Below are 20710 nucleotides of genomic sequence, written 5' to 3' on the forward strand. Positions count from 1 at the left end.
CCCTTGCTGGAGCCAGCGACCTTGGGTTCAAGCTGGTGGGCTTTTCCTCAAACCAGATGAGCCCGCACTCCAGCTGGAGACCTCGGGGTCTCGAACCCGGGTCCTCTGCATCCCAGTCCAATGCTCTCTAATAGAACTTTTAAAAAGTAAAAAAATAACTTCAGTGTGGCTGTTTCACTGTCCTTTTTTCATTGTTTTCATTGTTGGTGTTGGCGTGAGGGTGTTTGGCTAGTTTGTTAAATAAGTTTTAGAGTCCCTTACACTATAGTAGGATACTCCTAAAATTACTAACCATTTTGTCATTTGGTTGTTAGGAATTGATGACCCTTTTCATTTATAGCATATAACTATGAATTCAAATTACCTCTATTGTACTTGGAACCCAGTATGCTGTTCTGAATCAAATATGATCATAAGGTTTTCTAGCCTTTTGGTAATCACATTTTTCCAGTGTAAATCTTGCCTTTTTTTTTTTAAGAGACAGGAAGGAAGGAAGGGAAATGAGATGCATCAGCTCGTAGTTGTGGCACTTTAATTGTTCATTGATTGCTTCTCATATGTGCCTTGGGGTTGCTTCTCATATGTGCCTTGGGGTGGGGGCGCTCAGGCTGAACCACTGACCCCTTTGCTCAAGCCAGCAACCTTGGGGTCAATCCCACGTGTAAGCCAGCAACCTCGGGGTTTTGAACCTGGGACCTCAGCATCCCAGGTCGACGCTCTGCCCACTGCATCACCACTGGTCAGGCTGTATCTTGCTTTTTATACACGATCACATGGTGTATCTCAGAACCATGGTACAGTGGTGCCCTAGGCTAGGACAAGTGTCACTGAAGCCCCCCTTGCCTCCAGGTGTGGGCTCCTCCTGGCCCCGGCCTCTCGCTGGGGCAGTGCTGGAGCTTCTCCCCTTCATATCCTGCCTCCTCCTTCCCCGGGCTCCGTCCTCTGCAACAAAGGCAGGGTGACGCCCCATCCTGCCACAGGATGGGCCTGTGGCTCTGGTACCTGCTGCTGCACACGGTATAGAGAATGAGAGAAGAACTCGACTCTCTAATCTTTTTTTAATTAAATTTTTTTTATTTACATAGATAATAGGCAAAAATTTCAACATACTCCAAAATTCTTTTTCTTAATATATTTTACAAGCTAATGAGAAACAAGCATTCTAGTAGACTGTATGTAGTCAGTTGACCACAGTTTATGACTTAGATGGTACCCTTTTCACGTTCCCTAAACTGTTTCTAAAGTCTGCCTGAAACCACCAGGTTTGCAGTTTATCCGCAACAGGTTGTCAAGTGAGCGCCGGAGTCACTCTCAATCTAGCGCACAGTCAGGAAGCATGCAGTGCCATCGGCGAGGGGCCGCCTTTCAGGAAGGATCATGGGCTGTGATCAGAAGGGCTCAGCTCTGCATTGCACTTCTTCTTATTTAAATGAGCACTAGTGTGATGATCTCACGCCATGGTCAGATTCCTGTGTGGCCCTGGGTGTGTGCGCACCCACACTGGGGAGCTGTACCTGTGTGGTGCCCAGGCCCTTGACTCTTGATCATGGGGGGCCTCCTTCCCCTGGCTCCACGCTCTGCAGGTAGTGTTCACTTGTCACAGGTGACACTCAATGTGTCATTGATACCTAAGAAGCAATTTTCAGTTTCCTTCAAACAAAAATTTGTACTTTAAGTTGCAGACATCTCAGTAAAAATAATCTTTGTTATAAAGCATCTATGTATTAACACACAGACACAGTTGACAGTATGGAGGGGGGCAGGGGCAGGGTGAGGGCTGGTGGAGGAGGACAGGGGACAGCTCTTATTAAAGAAAGAAGAAATAGTCTACCATTATACTCATTTTTACAAAACCATAACATTGCCACAAAAAGCTTTAAATTTTTATAATTTTTGAAGTAAACCCAATGAAGGCAGAATGTGAATTAAAAAAATAAATGGTATTGGCCCTTGGTCCAAATTGGTAACAGGACATTTTTTAGGTGTGTGTGTGTGTGTGTGTGTGTGTGTAAGCAGATGGGCGGTTCTCCTGTGTGCCCTGGCCGGGAATCGAACCTGGGACTTCCACACGCCGGGCAGGCGCTCTACCGCTGAGCCAACCATCCAGGGCCGACATGTTAATTTTTTAACAGAGAGACAATATCCCAAGGATGGTTTTGAGGTAAATTCCTGTTTGATAACAAAAAGGAATAATCCTCCCATCTCCCAAGTTCAGGATTCTGTTTATATCTGTCTATGCAGATTTAACACCATGGAAACAGTTCCAGTCACAGATGAAAGAATTTTTATTAACATTCTTGCCTGCTCTGGCCTGTTGGCTCAGCGGTAGAGCGTCAGTCCAATGTGTGAAAGTCCCGGGTTCGATTCCCAGCCAGGGCACACAGGAGAAGCGCCCATCTACTTCTCCATTCTTCCCCCTCTCCTTTCTCTCTCTCTCTTTTCCCCTCTCTCTTTTCCCCTCCTATAGCCAAGGCTCCATTGGGGCAAACATGGCCCAGGTGCTGAGGATGGCTCTGTGGCCTCTGCCTCAGGCGCTAGAATGGCTCTGGTTGCAATAGAACAACGGCCCAGATGGGCAGAGCATCGCCCCCTAGTGGGATGGCTGGGTGGATCCCGTCAGGTGCACGCAGGAGTCTGTCTGCCTCCCTGCTTCTCACTTCAGAAATATACAAAAGTAAACAAACAAATAAACAAATAAATAAAATTCTTGCCTGACCTGTGATGGCACAGTGGATAAAGCATTGACCTGGAATGCTGAGGTCGCCAGTTCGAAACCCTGGACTTGCCTGGTCAAGGCACATGTGGGAGTTGATGCTTCCTGCTCCTCCCCCACTTCTCTCTCTCTCTCCCCTCTCTAAAATAAATAAAACCTTAAAAACAAATTTAAATAAAATTCTCTTGTCCAATCCTCACAAGTACGTTCTTGTGAGAAGTTAAATGTATGGCATTTCTGTATGGAATAATTTAAAGACACCCATCTCCCCGAAGCTGTGTGCATCAGTGTGTTCCATGCCCTCAGTCTGTCCGGGTCACACTCTCGTGTGACGAGCACTGTCGCTAACGCTGCCATTGCCTTGTGCGCAGGACGGGGAGGACCTTATGGACGAGAGCGTGCTCAAGTTCTACACGCAGCAGTGGGAAGACTACCGGTTCTCCAGCAAAGTGCTGAACGGGATCTGCGCCTACCTCAACAGACACTGGGTCCGCCGCGAGTGCGACGAAGGCCGGAAGGGGATCTATGAAATCTACTCGGTAAGCGCCTGGAAACTCCTTCCCCCGTGCATTTCCTAGGGCCGAGTCCTGTTCTCAGTTCCGGGAGCCAGACAAATGGTAGACTGTTTTCAGAGTAGTAGGCGCACTTTTCTTGTTTTTGTTTGTCAATAAGGGATCCTTAGTTTGTGGTGAGATGGGAGAGGGAGAAGGGTGAGTGCACCGGAGTTCTGAAAAGGCCCGCACCTGTGTGCGCTCGCTCATTCATTCCAAGCCCCTTCTCCAGTGGCTCGCCCAGCCATCCAGTGACCAGGGCTCTAGAAGCTGAGTCCTGGCCGCTAGGCCCCTGAGGCCCGTCCCTGACACTCCCCTCCCTCGGGAAACCACTTGGCAGAGAGGACTGCAGTTGCTCTCTTCTCACTCACATGGTAGCATGATAACATGGTAGATGGATGGTAGCCCTAGGGTTTTAGAATGAAGGGTTTTTTAACAAACTATAGAAATGATCCCTGAAAGTATAGTCTTGAAGGGTTTTTTAAATACTGCGTGAAAATAGATTTTGGAAAGGCAAATTGTTAGATCACCTTCCTTACTATGTTCCTTCAGTCAAGGAAGTTTTCCTGGGCCCACTGGTTTCTGATGTGTGGTCCCCAAACCTGCAGCGTCCCCTCACCACAAACTTGGTAGGGGAGCTGATCACTAGGCCACAGCCCGGGCTTTGTTAGGAAGCCTGGAGGCGGCCCGGCCGTCTGTGGAGCAATCCTTCTAGCACAGTGGTCCCCAACTCCCAGGCCGCGGACCAGTACCGGTCCATGGGCCATTTTGTACCCATCTGCAGAGAAAAAATAAATAACTTACATTATTTCCGTCTTATTTATATTTGTCTGAACGATGTTTTATTTTTTTAAAATGACCAGATTCCCTCTGTTACATCTGTCTAAGACTCACTCTTGACGCTTGTCTCGTAAGTTCAACAATTATATTTAAAAATACCACAGTTTTTACACCGGTCGCATAATTTTATTTTGTGCATTTATCCGTCCCACCCTAAAGGCCGGTCCATGAAAATATTTTGACATTAAACCGGTCCGTGGCCCAAAAAAGGTTGGGGACCACTGTTCTAGTACACGGTCAAGGTGAGGAGGACCTGTCTTGTCAGGCTCTGAGGGGAGGACTCAGCAGCATGGTGTCTGTTGTAATGGCTGTCGGCTCCGCAGACAGGACCCTTAGGGCCAGCGGTGTGAGATATCACATTCTGCATGATGAGGTGATCTGTTTGCCCAGGAATGGTGTGTAATAGCAATGTTGCTTTATCCCCCACAAATTTAATTAAAAGAGAAACGTAATGTATCACAGACACATGATACATCTTTGTCATTTATAGTACAACTCAATTTCTTTACCAAACCATTATTGCTTCATCATGGTGCTTTGTTATTATAGTTATATGCTTTAATGGAACTTGCTGGGTTCAATGTTTTGATTTGAGCTTTTTGTACTTCCCATTTTCTACTTAGAAACGCTTCCTTGGTGTCGGAATCGGCACAGTTCTGGTTGGTTTCCTCTCAGAAGCCTGCTTGGCCAGCAGCTCCCCGTCTGCCCTCCAATAATGCCACATCCTAAAGACCATGCATTTGCTTAACTTTCTTCTATATTCAGTAGCAGTTAAAGAAAATACTAAAAAGTGCGAATATACTTTATAGAGCATATTTTTAAAGATTCAACTGCTTTTTTTTCTTTTTAAAGTTACTTTCAAAATTCATACTTTCTACATCCTTAAATGCTTTGTTACTGTTTGGAAATACACTGTAGGGTAGGCCATGATGTTTTAGCACAGGTCAGAAACAGTGTTCCTTGCTTGTGCTCTTCAGCGAGCCGTTTGATTCACGGAGTCCAAGTGTAAGGTGACGCAGCAAGCCGTTCTTGTGCAATAACCTCTCAAGTGTTTTCCAGAACCTCCAGGGGCTGGGGGTGCCTTGTCATGAAACAGGAACTTTTACTTTCTTCCTGATGGTTCTTTTCTCCTTCTTAATTATTGAAAGTTGTTGGTTTTATCTGACTATTGGTGGTGCAGTGGGTAAAGCTTCGACCAGGAACACTGAGGACCCAGGTTCGAAACACCAAGGTTGCCAGCTTGAGTATAGAATCATTGATTTGATCCCATAGTCGCTGGCTCAAGCCCAAAGGATGCTGGCTTGAGCAAGGAGGTCACTGGCTCATCCTGAGCCCTCCCTCACCCCACCTCCATCGAGGCATGTATGAGAAGCAATAAGTGTCAGCTAAAGGGCTGCAACTATGAATTGATGCTTCTCATCTCTCTCCCTACCTGTATCTCTCTCTCTCTTGCAAAAAAAGTTGTTGGTTTTATAAAGTGTGAAAAAAAAGTGGTTGATTTCCTTTCAAATCAACCAATGGACATAAATTAATTTCATTGATAGATTACAGTGATTTAGCAGCTGTTCCGCTGGGCTCCCTCTGGTCTGCCTTTGCTCCTGCTTTCTCATCTTGCCTGGCTCCTCTCCTCTCTTTCTTCAAAGTGGCCAATCATCCAGTCATATTAGGACCATCTAAGGCTGCCTTGATTTAGGAAAAAAAATTAGTTGGGAACAGTTCTTTTTAAAGGTAAATGCCTTTCACAGACGTCCACAGCTGCAGTGGTGCATTTTCCACCACCGCACTCCTGCAATAATACACTAGAGTGTGTATTATTCGTGCTTTATTCAAAATACTATTCTCTGGTCCTGGCCGGATGGCTCAGTTGGTTGGAGCACCATCCTGAAGTGCAGAAGTTGCCAGTTCAGTCTCCGGTCAGGGCACATACAGAAACAGATTGATGTTCCTGCCTCTCTCTCTCCCTTCCTCTTTTTCTCTAAAATCAATAAACAAACATTTTACACACACACACACACACACACATTTCTCTTAAATATTATTATTATTATTATTATTATTATTTTTGCAGAGGCAGAGATAGACAGGGACAGACAGACAGGAACGGAGAGAGATGAGAAGCATCAGTCATCAGTTTCTCGTTGCATGTTGCGACTTCTTAGTTGTTCATTGATTGCTTTCTCACATGTGCCTTGACCGTGGGCCTTCAGCAGACCGAGTAACCTCCTGCTGGAGTCAGCGACCTTGGGTCCAAGCTGGTGAGCTCTTTGCTCAAGCCAGATGAGCCCTCGCTCAAGCTGGCGACCTCGGGGTCTCGAACCTGGGTCCTTCCGCATCCCAGTCCGACGCTCTATCCACTGCGCCACCACCTGGTCAGGCTCTTAAATATTATTTTCAGGTCAGGTCTCCACCTTTTTGTGTGTGGAAATACCACTTGATGACAGTTCAGTATATAAATTAAATTTGTATATAATTTTGAAAGATGTACCTTACCCAGTTTTGTCTATGTTTGCATTTGGGGGAAATAAGACTGATAGCATTTAGGTTTAAGTGAGTTTCTCAGTAGTTTGTATTTGAGCATTAGGTTTCTGTAACTTGAGTATTGTTTTAATTGAATAATACCTCTCAACAGTTTAACACTCATGCATGAATTACAACGTTTCTCTCTTGGGGAACCTTATTACGGTAACTTTCTGATACAACATTTGGGGAATTTTTAAATACTTAAAAATTGTTATTAAGTATGTCAGGTCAAAAATTAAATTTGGCCCAAGAAATAATTTTCTAGATCACATCCACGACGTCCTGTGCGCGGTCTCTGTACACACGTGTTCCTGTCCCAGCTATGAAACATGCACTGGCGTGCTGTGCACACCGACGCCTGTGGAAGTTGTGAGTTCAAGAGAGTGGCTCTGATCTCATCGTGATAACAGATTTCTACCAAGTTAGAATCTAGAAATGTTGATCAACATAGTCCGGGACCCTAACTGTTTCCTATAACTTCAGTCCTAGAAAAATATTGTACAAGTATAGACATTTTATGCTTTTCCTTTTCCTTTTCATCCAGCTCGCGTTGGTGACTTGGAGAGATTGCCTGTTCAGGCCCTTGAACAAACAGGTACCTGCTTGTGTGAGCGTGGCCGCTGTCTTCCTCTCTCCTTTGGGACATCTCGGGAGCCTCTCTTGTCTTGCATTGTGTAATGGATTTAGTTGTTTAAGAGCTATCTATGACATATACTACAGCCTGTAATCTGCGTGTCTTTTTCCTGTGTCCTTTCCAAAGGTAACCAATGCTGTCTTAAAACTGATTGAAAAGGAAAGAAACGGTGAAACCATCAATACAAGACTGATCAGTGGGGTTGTACAATCTTACGGTAAACAAGTTTTCCTTTAATTTTTTCAGCATTTTCATATCAAATGATAATTATAACAGTATTTTGAAAGATCCATTTAAAAATATTTTAGTAATATCAAAAAGAATGTTAGCAGTTACAAAGGAACTCATAAGTCTCTTTAAGTCGCTGTCATTCTATTTGAATATTACCCATCATAAAATTGTTTGGTTCTTGTACCTGAAGGAACTTTTGGTGAAATAGACATTTGAATTATTTTCTTTTCTGGTCTCAGGCTGAATTAGTGGATATATATTATGATGGTGTCATTAATGGAGTTGAATTATAACCAGAAATTTATGTGAGCTTGAAAAATTGAGATTAAGACATGAATAAAGTAATAGTGTTTTAGAAACTTAGGTAGCATTGTAATTTTTTTTTAAGTTTAAAAGTCATTTTTATTATTTTTACACTTTCAGGAATATTAAAGTTTTCTAAATCAACTTCATGATAACTTTGAAACCTGCCTGGCCATGGGCCAGAATTACTTGCTTTTTCTACGTCTTGGGTCTTTTCTTTTTCGTTTTTGTTTTTTCTTTTTGTATTTTTCCGAAGTGAGAAGTGGGGAGGCAGAGAGACTCCTGCATGCGCCTGACTGGGATCCACCCGTCATGCCCACCAGGGGGTGATGCTCTGCCCATCTAGGGCTTTGTTCTGTTGCAGCCAGAGCCATTCTAGCGCCTGAGGCAGAGGCCATGGAGCCATCCTCAGCGCCCAGGCCAACTTTGCTCCAGTGGAGCCTTGGCTGCGGGAAGGGAAGAAAGAGAGAGAGAGGAAGGAGAGGAGGAAGGGTGAAGAAGCAGGTGGGAACCTCTCCTATGTGCCCTGGCGGGGAATCAAAATCAAATCTAGGACTTTCACATGCTGGGCTGACGCTCTACCACTGAGCCAACTGGTCAGGGCCTCTTTTGTTTTATGGAACGAGTGCGCTTTAATGCTGATGAGTATTGCAGACTTTAGGTCCTGCCCTTCGCATTCACCTTCTGAGCATGTCTTAAGCCGGGTGCTACACCTCAGTGTATTCTGAAAAATATAACAAGAACCTGGGGGGAAAAAAAAAAAAAAAAAAAAGAACCTGGGGAATTGAAAGACAGTTCCTGTTTCCTTGTAGTGGAGCTGGGGCTGAATGAGGATGATGCATTCGCCAAGGGCCCCACACTGACAGTGTACAAGGAGTCCTTCGAGTCGCAGTTCCTGGCCGACACAGAGAGGTTCTACACCAGGGAGAGCACCGAGTTCCTGCAGCAGAACCCAGTCACGGAGTACATGAAGAAGGTAAGCCGAGTGGCCGCACCTCGAGTGGAAGGTCATTGCGGTGGAAGGTATGCCTCTCCAGCGTGTGGTCAGCAGCTTTTTTCAGAGGTCACTTCCTGGGCGGGGTGTGTCAGTAGCGAATGCTTCTGATTAGTTAGGGAGCTTCTATCAGTGGGTTGGTCATCATAGCTCCATGCTACCTTCACTTCCGGAGCTGCACTGTGACAGCTGTGTGCTGTGCACTGTCTCCCCTAGAATGTGTCTCCACATCCGGCGGGAGCTGTGATCTCCCCACATCAACAGAAAAGACAAATAGGCTCAGATTTGCAGAGTTTAAGCTTTGCTTTTTTGCTTCTAAAGTATCACCTAGTAATCTGTGACGCAGGCATTAGTCTGTGTTAGAGGAGAGGTTCCCGTGACCCCGCAGACCCCAGTCCTCATGCAAAAGGTTGGATGGGTCTAGACCGCAGCCTCCTCAGTAGCGAGTGAGCTTATAACAAAGCACTTGCGTGAGTGTTCTTTGTTTTCCTTCTCGGGACACAGCGTCCTGGTTTACGCTCTGAGCAATGCCCCAGGTCAGAACTCCACAGACTTCCCAGGAAGGGCCAGGGAGACTTCGCAGGACTGTGGTCTCGCTGCAGCTGCTCAGCTCTGCGCTGTGGTCCCATGGCCGTCAAGGCAACAGCTGCACACATGGGTGCAGCCGTGTCCCAATAAAACTTGACCTGTGGGCAGGGTTTGGCCCGATGGAGATGTCCAAGGAGATTTCCGGGAAGTTGGGGACCGCGGTGTCTAGGATGTGCCTTGTCCCTTGTGCTGTGTTCCCTTAGAGAGCACGTGGACTTGCACAGTCACTTTCTACACACCAAGATAGGAAGTCAGGAACAGTTACGTAAGAGCAGCCACTCCCTCTGTAACCACATAGAGCCCTGGCCGCTAGCGGGGTAATGTTCTGTGTGTTTCCCATAGAAGCTTGAAGTTGAAAGTCCTGGACAAATTTCTGACATCTCAAAAGCTAACAAAAGTGGAACTCTTCATAGGTGTCGTACTTGGGATAGTAATAGTTCTTTGTGTATACTGACGGTTTAGGTTAGCTTTTGTCTGCTGACCAGGAACCTCATGCAGTCTCATGCAGCTGCCCGACAAGTGGGATTTTGGAAAGTACTGTCTGAAACTTAGCGTTGCCCATTGTTCCATTTTAGTGGGCAGTGTAGTTTTCATAAATACATCTTTTATTGCACGCTGCTGTTGATGCTTAATCTCTTAAAATGATGCTGTTTTAAAAGTGCTACCCCAGAGGTGGGCGAGCCTGTTCTCTTCATGGATATGGTTATGGGCCGTGGTCCTGCTTGTCACTTGCCCTGAGGAACAGAGTGGAGCCTAGTGCAGTAGGGGCAGCTTTTCAGGCCAGAGCTCCCCAGACACCCCCTGGGTGCCCCCATAGCTCCCTGGGTACCCCTAGAACCCTCCGGGCGCCCCCAGAGCTTCCAGAGTGGGGCATCTGTTTTCAAAATCAGGCATGGAACCAACAGGAACATGAAGAGCAAAGACTCTTAGAGCGAACTTCTTTCTAGAGGGTTAGAGGTTTGGTTTGGATTTGATTGGGTCTTACTAGCCATGACCTCGTCACATTCAGGAAGTGCTTATACACAGAACCTATGAGGACAGAGCTAGAATCAGCCATGAACGGTCTTGCTCTTTCCTGCACGTGGCCTTGCATTTAAAAGCTGGGCTATGAGGCTGATTAAAGCCCCATTTACCATTCACTAGGTAGTGGTCGGCAAACTCATTAGTCAACAGAGCCAAATATCAACAATACAATGATTGAAATTTCTTTTGAGAGCCAAATTTTTTAAACTGAAACTATATAGGTAGGTACATTGTTATTAACTTAATTAGGGTATACTCCTAAGCTGGCCTTTGCTAAACATTCAAGGGGCCAAAGAGCCACAGGAGCCGCGGTTTGCTGACCAAGGCACTAGGGGGTTAGTTTAGTTAGCCTGCTATTCCTCAGACTATTCAACTGTAAAATGGGGATAATAAGCTATTATAGATATATGTTATATTTGGCAAAGAGCAAGCACCTGTATAGGACATTACAACTGCTCATTGTTCAGCAAGCATCTACAAATCCACGGGATAGAGGCGGCATGTTTTACTCTGTAACTTGAGAATTTTGTTTATATTATGATGTTCTGTCAGGAAATAGAATACAGAACTCATGAACAATATTGAGAAAAAGCATGAACGTCAAGAACCTCGTGTCCTGCTCCCAGCAACCAGCTTGGAGGAGGTGCCCCGGCTCCCTAGGGTCTCTGTTTTATCTCCTGAGTGGTTGGGGATGTCTGAGTGGGAACCCCTGAAGGTCTAAGCCACATCAGCGTTTTAACGCATCTCACTGTCTCGTGCCATTGAGACTAGTCTGAGCTACAAAAAAAAATCTGTTTGACTATTTTAGGTTTTTCATATCATCAAAGAAAACTTTAAAAATATATACAATAGACCTTACTTCATTAATTTGCTTACCTTTTTTGTCTGCTGTTTAATTTTGTTTTTACTGCAGACTAATCCTAATAGAATAATAGGGATAGTCTGTAATGCTAAATTTTATTTAGTCATTTTGAATTTGATCTTGGTATTCTGATATACTTGCCAGCCCAGAGCCCAACTTAAAATCAATAAGCTGTAAATGGCCGTCCTTCCTGGAACCTAAGCTACAGTGACACAACACCTGGGACCTTGGTTCCTATACTTGCATGTAAATGTTTACGTGACCTCGTTAAGTCATTTAAAGAGGAGTTTGGATGGAAGATGTATACTGCAGATAAAATGGAATGCATCAGTGACATCTTAAATATGCCTGGCATTCACTCTAAAATAAAAACAACACCCTCCCCCATTTTTTGTAAATCGTAAGAAATGTTAGAGCCGGTTTATGAGCTTGGTTAGTGATCTCTCACGGAGCCATTCTGACCGCTCACCGGGCCGCGCACCGGCCTTCGTCCCGCAGGCAGAGGCACGCCTGCTGGAGGAGCAGCGGAGGGTGCAGGTCTACCTTCATGAAAGCACACAGGATGAGCTGGCCAGGAAGTGCGAACAGGTGCTCATCGAGAAGCACCTGGAGATCTTCCACACAGAGTTCCAGAACCTGCTGGACGCCGACAAGAATGAAGGTGAGCCACGCGGCCCGCCCGCAGCAGGTCCTGGACTCGGATTCAGGGCGCCTGCGCAGCCAGTGGTTTCTGAGCAGCTGCTCTGTCTGCCTTATTGTATTGTGTTGGTTCCAGGCCACTGGCCATTTCACGTGTGACTCTGGGGAAGAGCATCTTCTCAGCTTAACCTGCTGTAGAAATTTTTCCATGACGTCAGCCTTATGCGATGTTTTTTTTGGTTTGAGAGAGGTAGGGATGGAGAGGGATTTAAAAAAAACAACAACACACTATAAATTTGTTGTGCCCTGACTCTGGATCAAGCCAGCAGCCTTGGAATATCAGGATGATGCCCTAACCAATGGGCTTTCTTGTCCCCTCCAAGGTGTACTGGGATATATTAAGAGCTCAATAAAAGATTGACTTGCGGATTTGGGATTTTTCTTCTTTGACCCTCATAAACTAACCATGTGCCATACATATAATAAGTGAGGAATTTGGGGGCCCTTTTGTGACTCATTTGTTTTTATAGTTGAGGTGGATATTTATATTCTTTTAAATTTATTCATCTTTTTTACAATAAATTTGTGAGTGCCTATTATGTGCCAGGCATAAATTTTCTCTCAGTGCTTAGGAAGCCTCACATGTTTCCTGATATAAAGATGTTTTTTCTCTCTTATGTTAGTAGATTGTCATAATAAGGGGAAAGACAAAACTATAAATGCATTACTTCGTTGTTATTGTTAGCTAAATAGGCATTTGCTAAATACAAACCATATTATTATAATTAAGTCTAAAAGCACGGCTCTTTTATTTTGGGGTACCAGTCATCTCAGTGTACACACACTTGGTGGGACGTACACGCGGTTTACTCAGTGCATAAAGCTGGTGCCTCCTCCTTTCAGATCTGGGTCGCATGTACAACCTCGTGTCTCGGATCCAGGACGGCCTCGGGGAGTTGAAGAAACTCCTGGAGACGCACATCCATAATCAGGGTCTTGCAGCCATTGAAAAGTGTGGGGAAGCCGCTCTAAATGTGAGTGCTATTTAATGAAGGGCAGTTGGGCCTGCGGACCCCACGCGTGAGCCGCAGGCATGTGCGGTGGGGCTCCAGTCTTGCGTCCAGGTGGGGAGGGTGTGACCAGACTCCCAGAGAGAACCCGTGTGACTTTCTAAAGACGGTCCGCAGCATCTGTGTTGTCCACACCTCCAAAAGCTCCTCTCTAGTGATTTTTAGGCTCTGAGGGTGTCATTTCTTTATATTCTTCCCTTTACATCTTCTCACTCTTCCATTTGTACACTAGACGATTCCTCCAAGTTCTGCTGTGATCTTGAATTCTGATAGTGTTGGGAGAGCTAGCAGAGAGGAAGCGTCTCTAGAGTACACTGTTCCTGTCGCACCAAACTTTCTCTCTCAGTTTATCGTGTGTGATTACTATACTTTTGACTATATTATCTTTAATATGGTTTTGAATTTTTTTAAGTTCTTGTTGCCTTTGGAAGTCTCCTTTTCCACTTTTAATGATGGCGGTTGCTGTCACTTGTTGCCACCTCATGGATTACTGAGGGGGTGACTGTAAACCCCTTCCGTTAGGTTTATAAAATAATTTTACACATAAAAGGTGCAAGGAGTGCTCGCTTCGGCAGCACATATACTAAAAGGTGCAAGGAAACTGGCTTAGCTGCGAGTGTTGTGGAAAAGACGCCCAGGTTTTAGTGTAAGCTGGTGAAGGCCGTCCCGGCGCTGGGATGGGAGGTGTGGCGGCGGCGGTGGAGCCACCGAGCGCAGACCCAGCGCGGCCTGTCTGGTTCAGCGCCCAGCTCCCCTTGGCCCATTGGGCCTTCAGCAAGCTGCTGTTTGTCTGTCTGTTTAAAAAGAAATGGAATAATGACTGACTGCCTTAAGGTTTTGTGAATAAATACTTGTAAAGTGCTTATTCTGTGCACATAAAGTGCTTGGAATTGGTGTTTCGGGTGTAGAGAATATCTTTTATTGTATTCGTAAACAAACAGTCTTATGTGTTTTGATAATGGAAGCAAAGCTGCTTCTTGATCTAACTTGTTAGCATCTGAAGGAGTTTCTATAGTAGCACATTACTAGACAGTTGAACCCCTAGTAACTACCTGTTGTTTGTTTTCCCTTACCTAGGACCCCAAAATGTATGTACAAACCGTGTTGGATGTCCATAAAAAGTACAACGCCCTGGTCATGTCAGCGTTCAACAACGACGCGGGCTTCGTGGCTGCCTTGGACAAGGTGGGTTTGTCAGCACGTGGCTTCCCGTGGCAGTGACAACGGCACATGCTGCCCTCTGACTGGGTCTTGTGTGGTCACAGGCTTGTGGGCGCTTCATCAACAACAACGCAGTCACCAAAATGGCTCAGTCGTCCAGCAAGTCCCCTGAGCTGCTGGCCCGGTACTGTGACTCCTTGTTGAAGAAGAGGTACAGTGACTTTGTGGTTTGTTGTTGGTGTTTTTTTTCAGTAAGCCTATTTAAAGTCTCAGCTGTCATTAAGGAATTAAAATTTGTGTCACATTTGATGTACACAAAATTATAATTTTGGTACCTCTTGACAAAGTACTTAAAGGCTAATAATCTTTGTTTTCTTAAAAGACAGTGCTTTGCCTGACCTGTGGTGGCGCAGTGGATAAAGCGTCGACCTGGAAATGCTGAGGTCGCCGGTTCGAAACCCTGGGCTTGCCTGGTCAAGGCACATATGGGAGTTGATGCTTCCAGCTCCTCCCCACCTTCTCTCTCTCTGTCTCTCTCTCCTCTCTCTCTCCCTCTCTGTCTCTCTCCCTTTCTCTCTCCTCTCTAAAATGAATAAATAAAATTTTTTTAAAAATTAAAAAAAAAATTTTTTTTTAAAAGACGGTGCTTTTGATTACTCTGTACTTTTTGTCTCGGTTTAGTGAGTTTGTTTTCTAGTTCTTTATATTTTAAGCATATTATTTCTCAGATGATATTTTTGCTGTTGATGTACACATATTAAGAGCTAGAGGCAACATTCTGCTGTGAGTCTCTCCTAGGTTGTGTGTGTGAGAAGCCCTTGCTGACACTGTGTCTGACTGTGGATCTCTCCTGGGGTGTGTGAGAAGCCCTCACTGATACTGTCTGACAGTGGGTCTCTCCTGGGATGTGTGAGAAGCCCTCGCTGACACTGTCTGACAGTGGGGCTCTCCTGGGGTGTGTGAGAAGCCCTCGCTGACACTGTGTCTGACAGTGGGTCTCTCCTGGGATGTGTGAGAAGCCCTCGCTGACACTGTCTGACAGTGGGGCTCTCCTGGGGTGTGTGAGAAGCCCTCACTGATACTGTCTGACTGTGGATCTCTCCTGGGGTGTGTGAGAAGCCCTCACTGATACTGTCTGACAGTGGGTCTCTCCTGGGATGTGTGAGAAGCCCTCACTGACACTGTCTGACAGTGGGTCTCTCCTGGGATGTGTGAGAAGCCCTCGCTGACACTGTCTGACAGTGGGGCTCTCCTGGGGTGTGTGAGAAGCCCTCGCTGACACTGTCTGACTGTGGATCTCTCCTGGGATGTGTGAGAAGCCCTTGCTGACATTGTCTGACTGTGGATCTCTCCTGGGGTGTGTGAGAAGCCCTCGCTGACACTGTCTGACTGTGGGTCTCTCCTGGGGTGTGTGAGAAGCCCTCGCTGACACTGTGTCTGACTGTGGGTCTCTCCTGGGGTGTGTGAGAAGCCCTCGCTGACACTGTCTGACTGTGGATCTCTCCTGGGATGTGTGAGAAGCCCTTGCTGACATTGTCTGACTGTGGATCTCTCCTGGGGTGTGTGAGAAGCCCTCGCTGACACTGTCTGACTGTGGGTCTCTCCTGGGGTGTGTGAGAAGCCCTCGCTGACACTGTGTGACTGTGGGTCTCTCTTGGGATGTGTGAGAAGCCCTTGCTGACATTGTCTGACTGTGGGTCTCTCCTGGGGTGTGTGAGAAGCCCTCGCTGACACTGTCTGACTGTGGGTCTCTCCTGGGGTGTGTGAGAAGCCCTCGCTGACACTGTGTCTGACTGTGGGTCTCTCCTGGGGTGTGTGAGAAGCCCTCGCTGACACTGTCTGACTGTGGGTCTCTCCTGGGGTGTGTGAGAAGCCCTCGCTGACACTGTGTCTGACTGTGGGTCTCTCCTGGGGTGTGTGAGAAGCCCTCGCTGACACTGTGTCTGACTGTGGGTCTCTCCTGGGGTGTGTGAGAAGCCCTCGCTGACACTGTGTGACTGTGGGTCTCTCCTGGGATGTGTGAGAAGCCCTCGCTGACACTGTGTCTGACTGTGGATCTCTCCTGGGGTGTGTGAGAAGCCCTCGCTGACACTGTGTCTGACTGTGGATCTCTCCTGGGGTGTGTGAGAAGCCCTCGCTGACACTGTGTCTGACTGTGGATCTCTCCTGGGGTGTGTGAGAAGCCCTTGCTGACACTGTGTGACTGGGCGGTTCTCTCCTGGGTTGCACTGGGGTGGTTTCCTCGGCAATTCGTCTTGCATGGTCACCATTGTGAAAGGAAGGCTCAGCCTCACTTTACTATTCCAGTCATCAAAGCAACAAATGTTGTGATAGATTTTTATGCCCCCAAGTTGTGCTGGTTTTGATATTAATAAATTATGTCTTAAACAACTTTCTAAGGCTCACGTAACCCCATTATGAAAAAGACCGAGAAAACCTCCATGTGCCAAGAAGGAGACGGCAGACAGTCTCACTTAGAGTTGTGGAGTCCTAAGTAAAATGCTGGCAAACTCAGTTTATCAGGGAGATGGAGTGGTTCTCTATCCTCTGGAACATGGTGTGGCTTTCTTGGAATGTAAGGATGGCCTGGTGGTAGCATGTCTGATGTAACTCACTGTATAAACCATTGTCTCTTCTGATGGGCATGGGAAACGTTTGATAGCTGTCTCTCACTTTATCAGAAAGCCATTTGCCCACGGCCAGTGAGAATTGAAGAGTTGAGGTTTTTCCTAATTATTGTAATGCTGCTCTCATGTTTACAAACTAGTCAGATCCTGTGATGTGTTCGTTTCAGGGATGGAAGTGGACTTTAAATTGGAATACCTCTTCCGGCCTGACTACATGTTTTAGGCTATGTCATAGGAAACTTTTCAGTATTTTAAATAAGGTGGTACCCGAGTAAGGCCTCGGTCTGTGTGTTTGACAGAATACAGTCTTTAACCTGCTGTTCTTTCACAAGTGGCTTCTGTCAAGTCTCTTGACTTCCACACTATGGCCGCTGCGGAGACAGAATGACGGAGGGCCCTTGATGAGCCCACGCTGTCACGGCGCCGAGCAGGTGCTCAGATACGCAGCTACAGGCCGCAGAAACGGCCCTGGCCCAGGGGGGTGAGGGCCGGGCACAGGTCGCCGGGCCGGCTGCTGTCCATGGAAGCAGCTCTCAAGCACCTCTTGTTCAGTGGCCGGGGCCATTTCGTATGATTTATGGGCTCTTGTTTATAAAGGTGTTCTTGTAGCAAAACCTTAAAACTTTTCTTTACCCTGAAATCACCTTCTGATTCACATCAGTTGTTAGTGGACAGCCATCTGTTTCGTAGACATAACTACAAATGGAAGGCAGCACTTTAATAGTATTTGAAACCCTTTCATTATCTTTCATTATTAGGCCATTAAAAGGAAACTGTGTTTTCAAATTTAAAGCACATTGTGGAGGCATTTAGAGATAAGTATCATTTACTTATATGTAAATGGAGTATATTAAAGGAAACCTTCCTTCAGACTGTTTCTGTGAACATTTTAGTAAGAATCCCGTGTTGGTTTTGTCTCGGGTATTCTCAATGGCTGTGCCAGATCTCGCTTCTGTGGTGGAGTTGCAGTGTAAGCTGACCCGTGGCCATAGGTAGGAAACGTGCTGACCCGAAGGAGACTGGTTCTGTGTCTGTGTTCACACCCACATTCTGGGGGAGAGTTGTGGAGTGGTGCTGCAGATGACACATTGGCTAGTGTGTTTTGAAGCATTGTCTTTTTCTTAAATTTCAGTTCCAAGAACCCAGAAGAAGCAGAACTAGAAGACACGCTCAATCAAGTGGTAAGGTCCTCAGCAATCACGTCGTCGCCGTGGCCGGTTCCCCGACCAGTGGTTTAGGTCATTTACATAAGGGCATCTGAACTGTGGAAAGGAATGGAGTCATTTGTTTTATTTTAAATCTATGGTTTTGCTCCCCAAATTGAGCCATTAATTTTAGTGTTTGTACTTTCCTCATTAGTACTAAGCCAAGCCAGTGTTCCTTGAATAATTTCAGATGGTGACTGTTTAAGACTGGGGGCGTGTCTGCTGTGCTAAAGGCCGATGAGGCCACGCGCTCTGCGGCTCCAGCTGTCAGGCAGCGAGTGCACTCAGCGCCCCTCTCGGCTTTTTTAGATGGTTGTCTTCAAGTACATCGAGGACAAGGACGTGTTCCAGAAATTCTACGCGAAGATGCTGGCCAAGAGGCTTGTGCATCAGAACAGTGCCAGCGACGATGCCGAGGCCAGCATGATCTCCAAGCTGAAGGTAGACTCAATCTTACATCATTGCTAATGTGCTGAGTCCTGTTTCCCCAGAAATTATGTCCCTGCTTGGGCAGAGCTGTTCGTCAGGGCAGCCTGCACAGGGAGGGCTCTGCGTTCGACCTCCAGAAACCTGCCACAGTCATGGGCACGTCCAGTCTCCCTCTACCGGCCGAGCAGCGTCCCCCCGGCCCCAGCTCTGCCCACCCTCCCCAGTCAGAACTGCACAGAATGGCGTGGCGCACGCTCACCTGTTGCTGGCTTGGGTTGGTTGGTGCTGGCTTTGCTCTGGGTCTGGTTAGCGGCCTGGCCCTGTACCTGCAGGAGGACAGAAGCCTCCTGTTGCTTTGCCATTGAGAAGTGAGAAGTGCTTTCTCTATCTAGCTAGCGTTGGCTTCCGGCTGCTGGACCGTTGAGTGCTGTTGTGTCTTAGAGCTGTTTGACTCTGACCTGGAATTACAGGTCTGTGGGTGTCGCACTGAGCTCAGCCCCATAGTATAATACCATAGACCTGGCGGCTTAAACAGCAGGAGTTTTCTTCTCATGCTGGAGGCCGGGGCAGTCAAGGGAAGGTCCAACCAAGGGCTGTCTTCCTGGCTGGTAGATGGCCGCCTTCACACATGAGGACACAGCCAAGAAGGAGTCAGTTCGCTATGTCTTAGAATGGCCAGTCCATCATGGAGGCGCCCATGGGGCCCCCTCTACACTCTCCCTATGGCCCCAGCTGCAGACACAGTCATGTTGGGGGTTAGGACATCAGCATAGGAGTTTGGGGACAATTCAGTCCATAGCAGTGGCTGGGACGCAGACAAATGATGTCATAATTGTGTTCTTCTATGGCATTACAAAACCCTTGCTTTCATATGCTCAAGTAGTGGTTATGTGTGTGTAGAGATGTAGAGATTTAGCTGTCCAGTGTGCAGCTCTGCTGTTCACTAGTACTAACTGTAGCCCGTGCATTTTATACCATGAGACACCGGTAGTGACACCAGCTTGTGCAGCAGTTCAACAGGGAAGAACATGTCACGTACTGGGATTTCTCTCAGGCCCCTGTGTGCGTTTATATTTGTGTAGAAGTTAACGAGGCCATTACCTGGTTTCTTACAGCAAGCGTGTGGGTTTGAGTACACTTCTAAACTGCAGCGAATGTTTCAGGACATCGGCGTGAGCAAAGATTTGAACGAGCAGTTCAAAAAGCACCTGACGAACTCAGAGCCGCTGGACTGTGAGTGCCCATGGGTCCCCGAGTCCCTGGCACAGGCTGTGTTCTGAGGGAGGCCGTGCCCCTTGTAGCAAACGAGAGCAATGGCTGAGAGTGGGCAGGGTGGTGGATCCTTCCTCAGAAATTCAGGGACCGACGAACAAGGAAACCCACACAGAGGCTGTGTGTCCTGACTCCTGTGTGTGTGTCAGTGTGACAGGCATGACAGCATGCCCCACCTTTCCCAGGAGCTGGTGGCATCCGGGTCCTGAGCCCCTATCGCTTCGCCTGGCGGATGGACCACCCACCACAGGCACCTGCCAGCTCAGGAGTCTATGCAAAGTTTAAGTTTTTATTATTTTTTATCTTGTTTGGATCCGTTCTGAATAGTTTTTTGTCTTAACGTGTAAGAGACTAAATTGGCCATACAGATAACAGAGCCACACATAAAGCGTGGGACTTAGGGTTGCCATTGGGGACTGGGGCAGCCTGGGCTCCCGTCGTAACGTCTGCGGCCGCAGGGTGGCAGGTCACACTGACACCATCAAAGTCACTCTGTCTTCCTAAATGGAAAACAGATTTTTCCCAAAGCTGAAGAACCAGTCCCTTGTTGAGCTGACTACCATGCACTGGCCCGCCGTTGGCTAGCTGTGATGCTGGAGTAAACGTTTACTTCCGGGGGTCCTTTTCTCAGCTTGGGGCCTGATGCCAGCCATGCCTGTGGGGGGACGCTGGTACCCTGGCACAGACCAGAGCCAGTGGAGAGAGCAAGCCTGTGATGTCCTGAGTGTGGAGGGTAACAAAGGACTCACTCTGGGGAGAAAGAATTTCTGGCTCTCCCACCATTTACTACTTAATTGAATAAAACAATATAATAATTTGTTAGTTTTGTATTGCTGCAGGACTTGTATTCAGAGTGTTTTACTTGAGTGTCTTGCTGTTTCTGAGACTAACGTGCATCCTATTCCCCCCAGTGGACTTCAGCATCCAGGTTCTGAGCTCCGGCTCGTGGCCCTTTCAGCAGTCTTGCACGTTCGCCCTGCCGTCAGAGGTGAGGGCACAGCTTCTCCTCCCTGAGCTGGGGGGGGGGGGTTCCCCTGCGTAGGCGGAC

At 47.0% G+C, this 20710-nt stretch overlaps 1 protein-coding gene across 2 annotated transcripts in view; it reads left to right on the plus strand.

Annotated features, from left to right (window-relative positions):
* The window catches only part of CUL1 (cullin 1), a 78203-nt gene that overhangs the window by 36741 nt on the left and 20752 nt on the right, over window positions 1-20710 (plus strand). For both annotated transcript variants that reach the window (XM_066262527.1, XM_066262526.1), the window contains exons 4-15: window positions 3085-3252; window positions 7169-7219; window positions 7385-7475; window positions 8605-8768; window positions 11758-11920; window positions 12802-12932; window positions 14046-14153; window positions 14234-14340; window positions 17889-17937; window positions 18271-18402; window positions 19506-19623; window positions 20574-20650. In XM_066262527.1, the coding sequence (XP_066118624.1) occupies window positions 3085-3252; window positions 7169-7219; window positions 7385-7475; window positions 8605-8768; window positions 11758-11920; window positions 12802-12932; window positions 14046-14153; window positions 14234-14340; window positions 17889-17937; window positions 18271-18402; window positions 19506-19623; window positions 20574-20650 (1359 nt within the window). The remainder of the gene's footprint in view (window positions 1-3084; window positions 3253-7168; window positions 7220-7384; window positions 7476-8604; window positions 8769-11757; window positions 11921-12801; window positions 12933-14045; window positions 14154-14233; window positions 14341-17888; window positions 17938-18270; window positions 18403-19505; window positions 19624-20573; window positions 20651-20710) is intronic.

Source organism: Saccopteryx bilineata, chromosome 2, assembly GCF_036850765.1.
Source record: "Saccopteryx bilineata isolate mSacBil1 chromosome 2, mSacBil1_pri_phased_curated, whole genome shotgun sequence".
Classification (NCBI taxonomy): Eukaryota; Metazoa; Chordata; class Mammalia; order Chiroptera; family Emballonuridae; genus Saccopteryx; species Saccopteryx bilineata.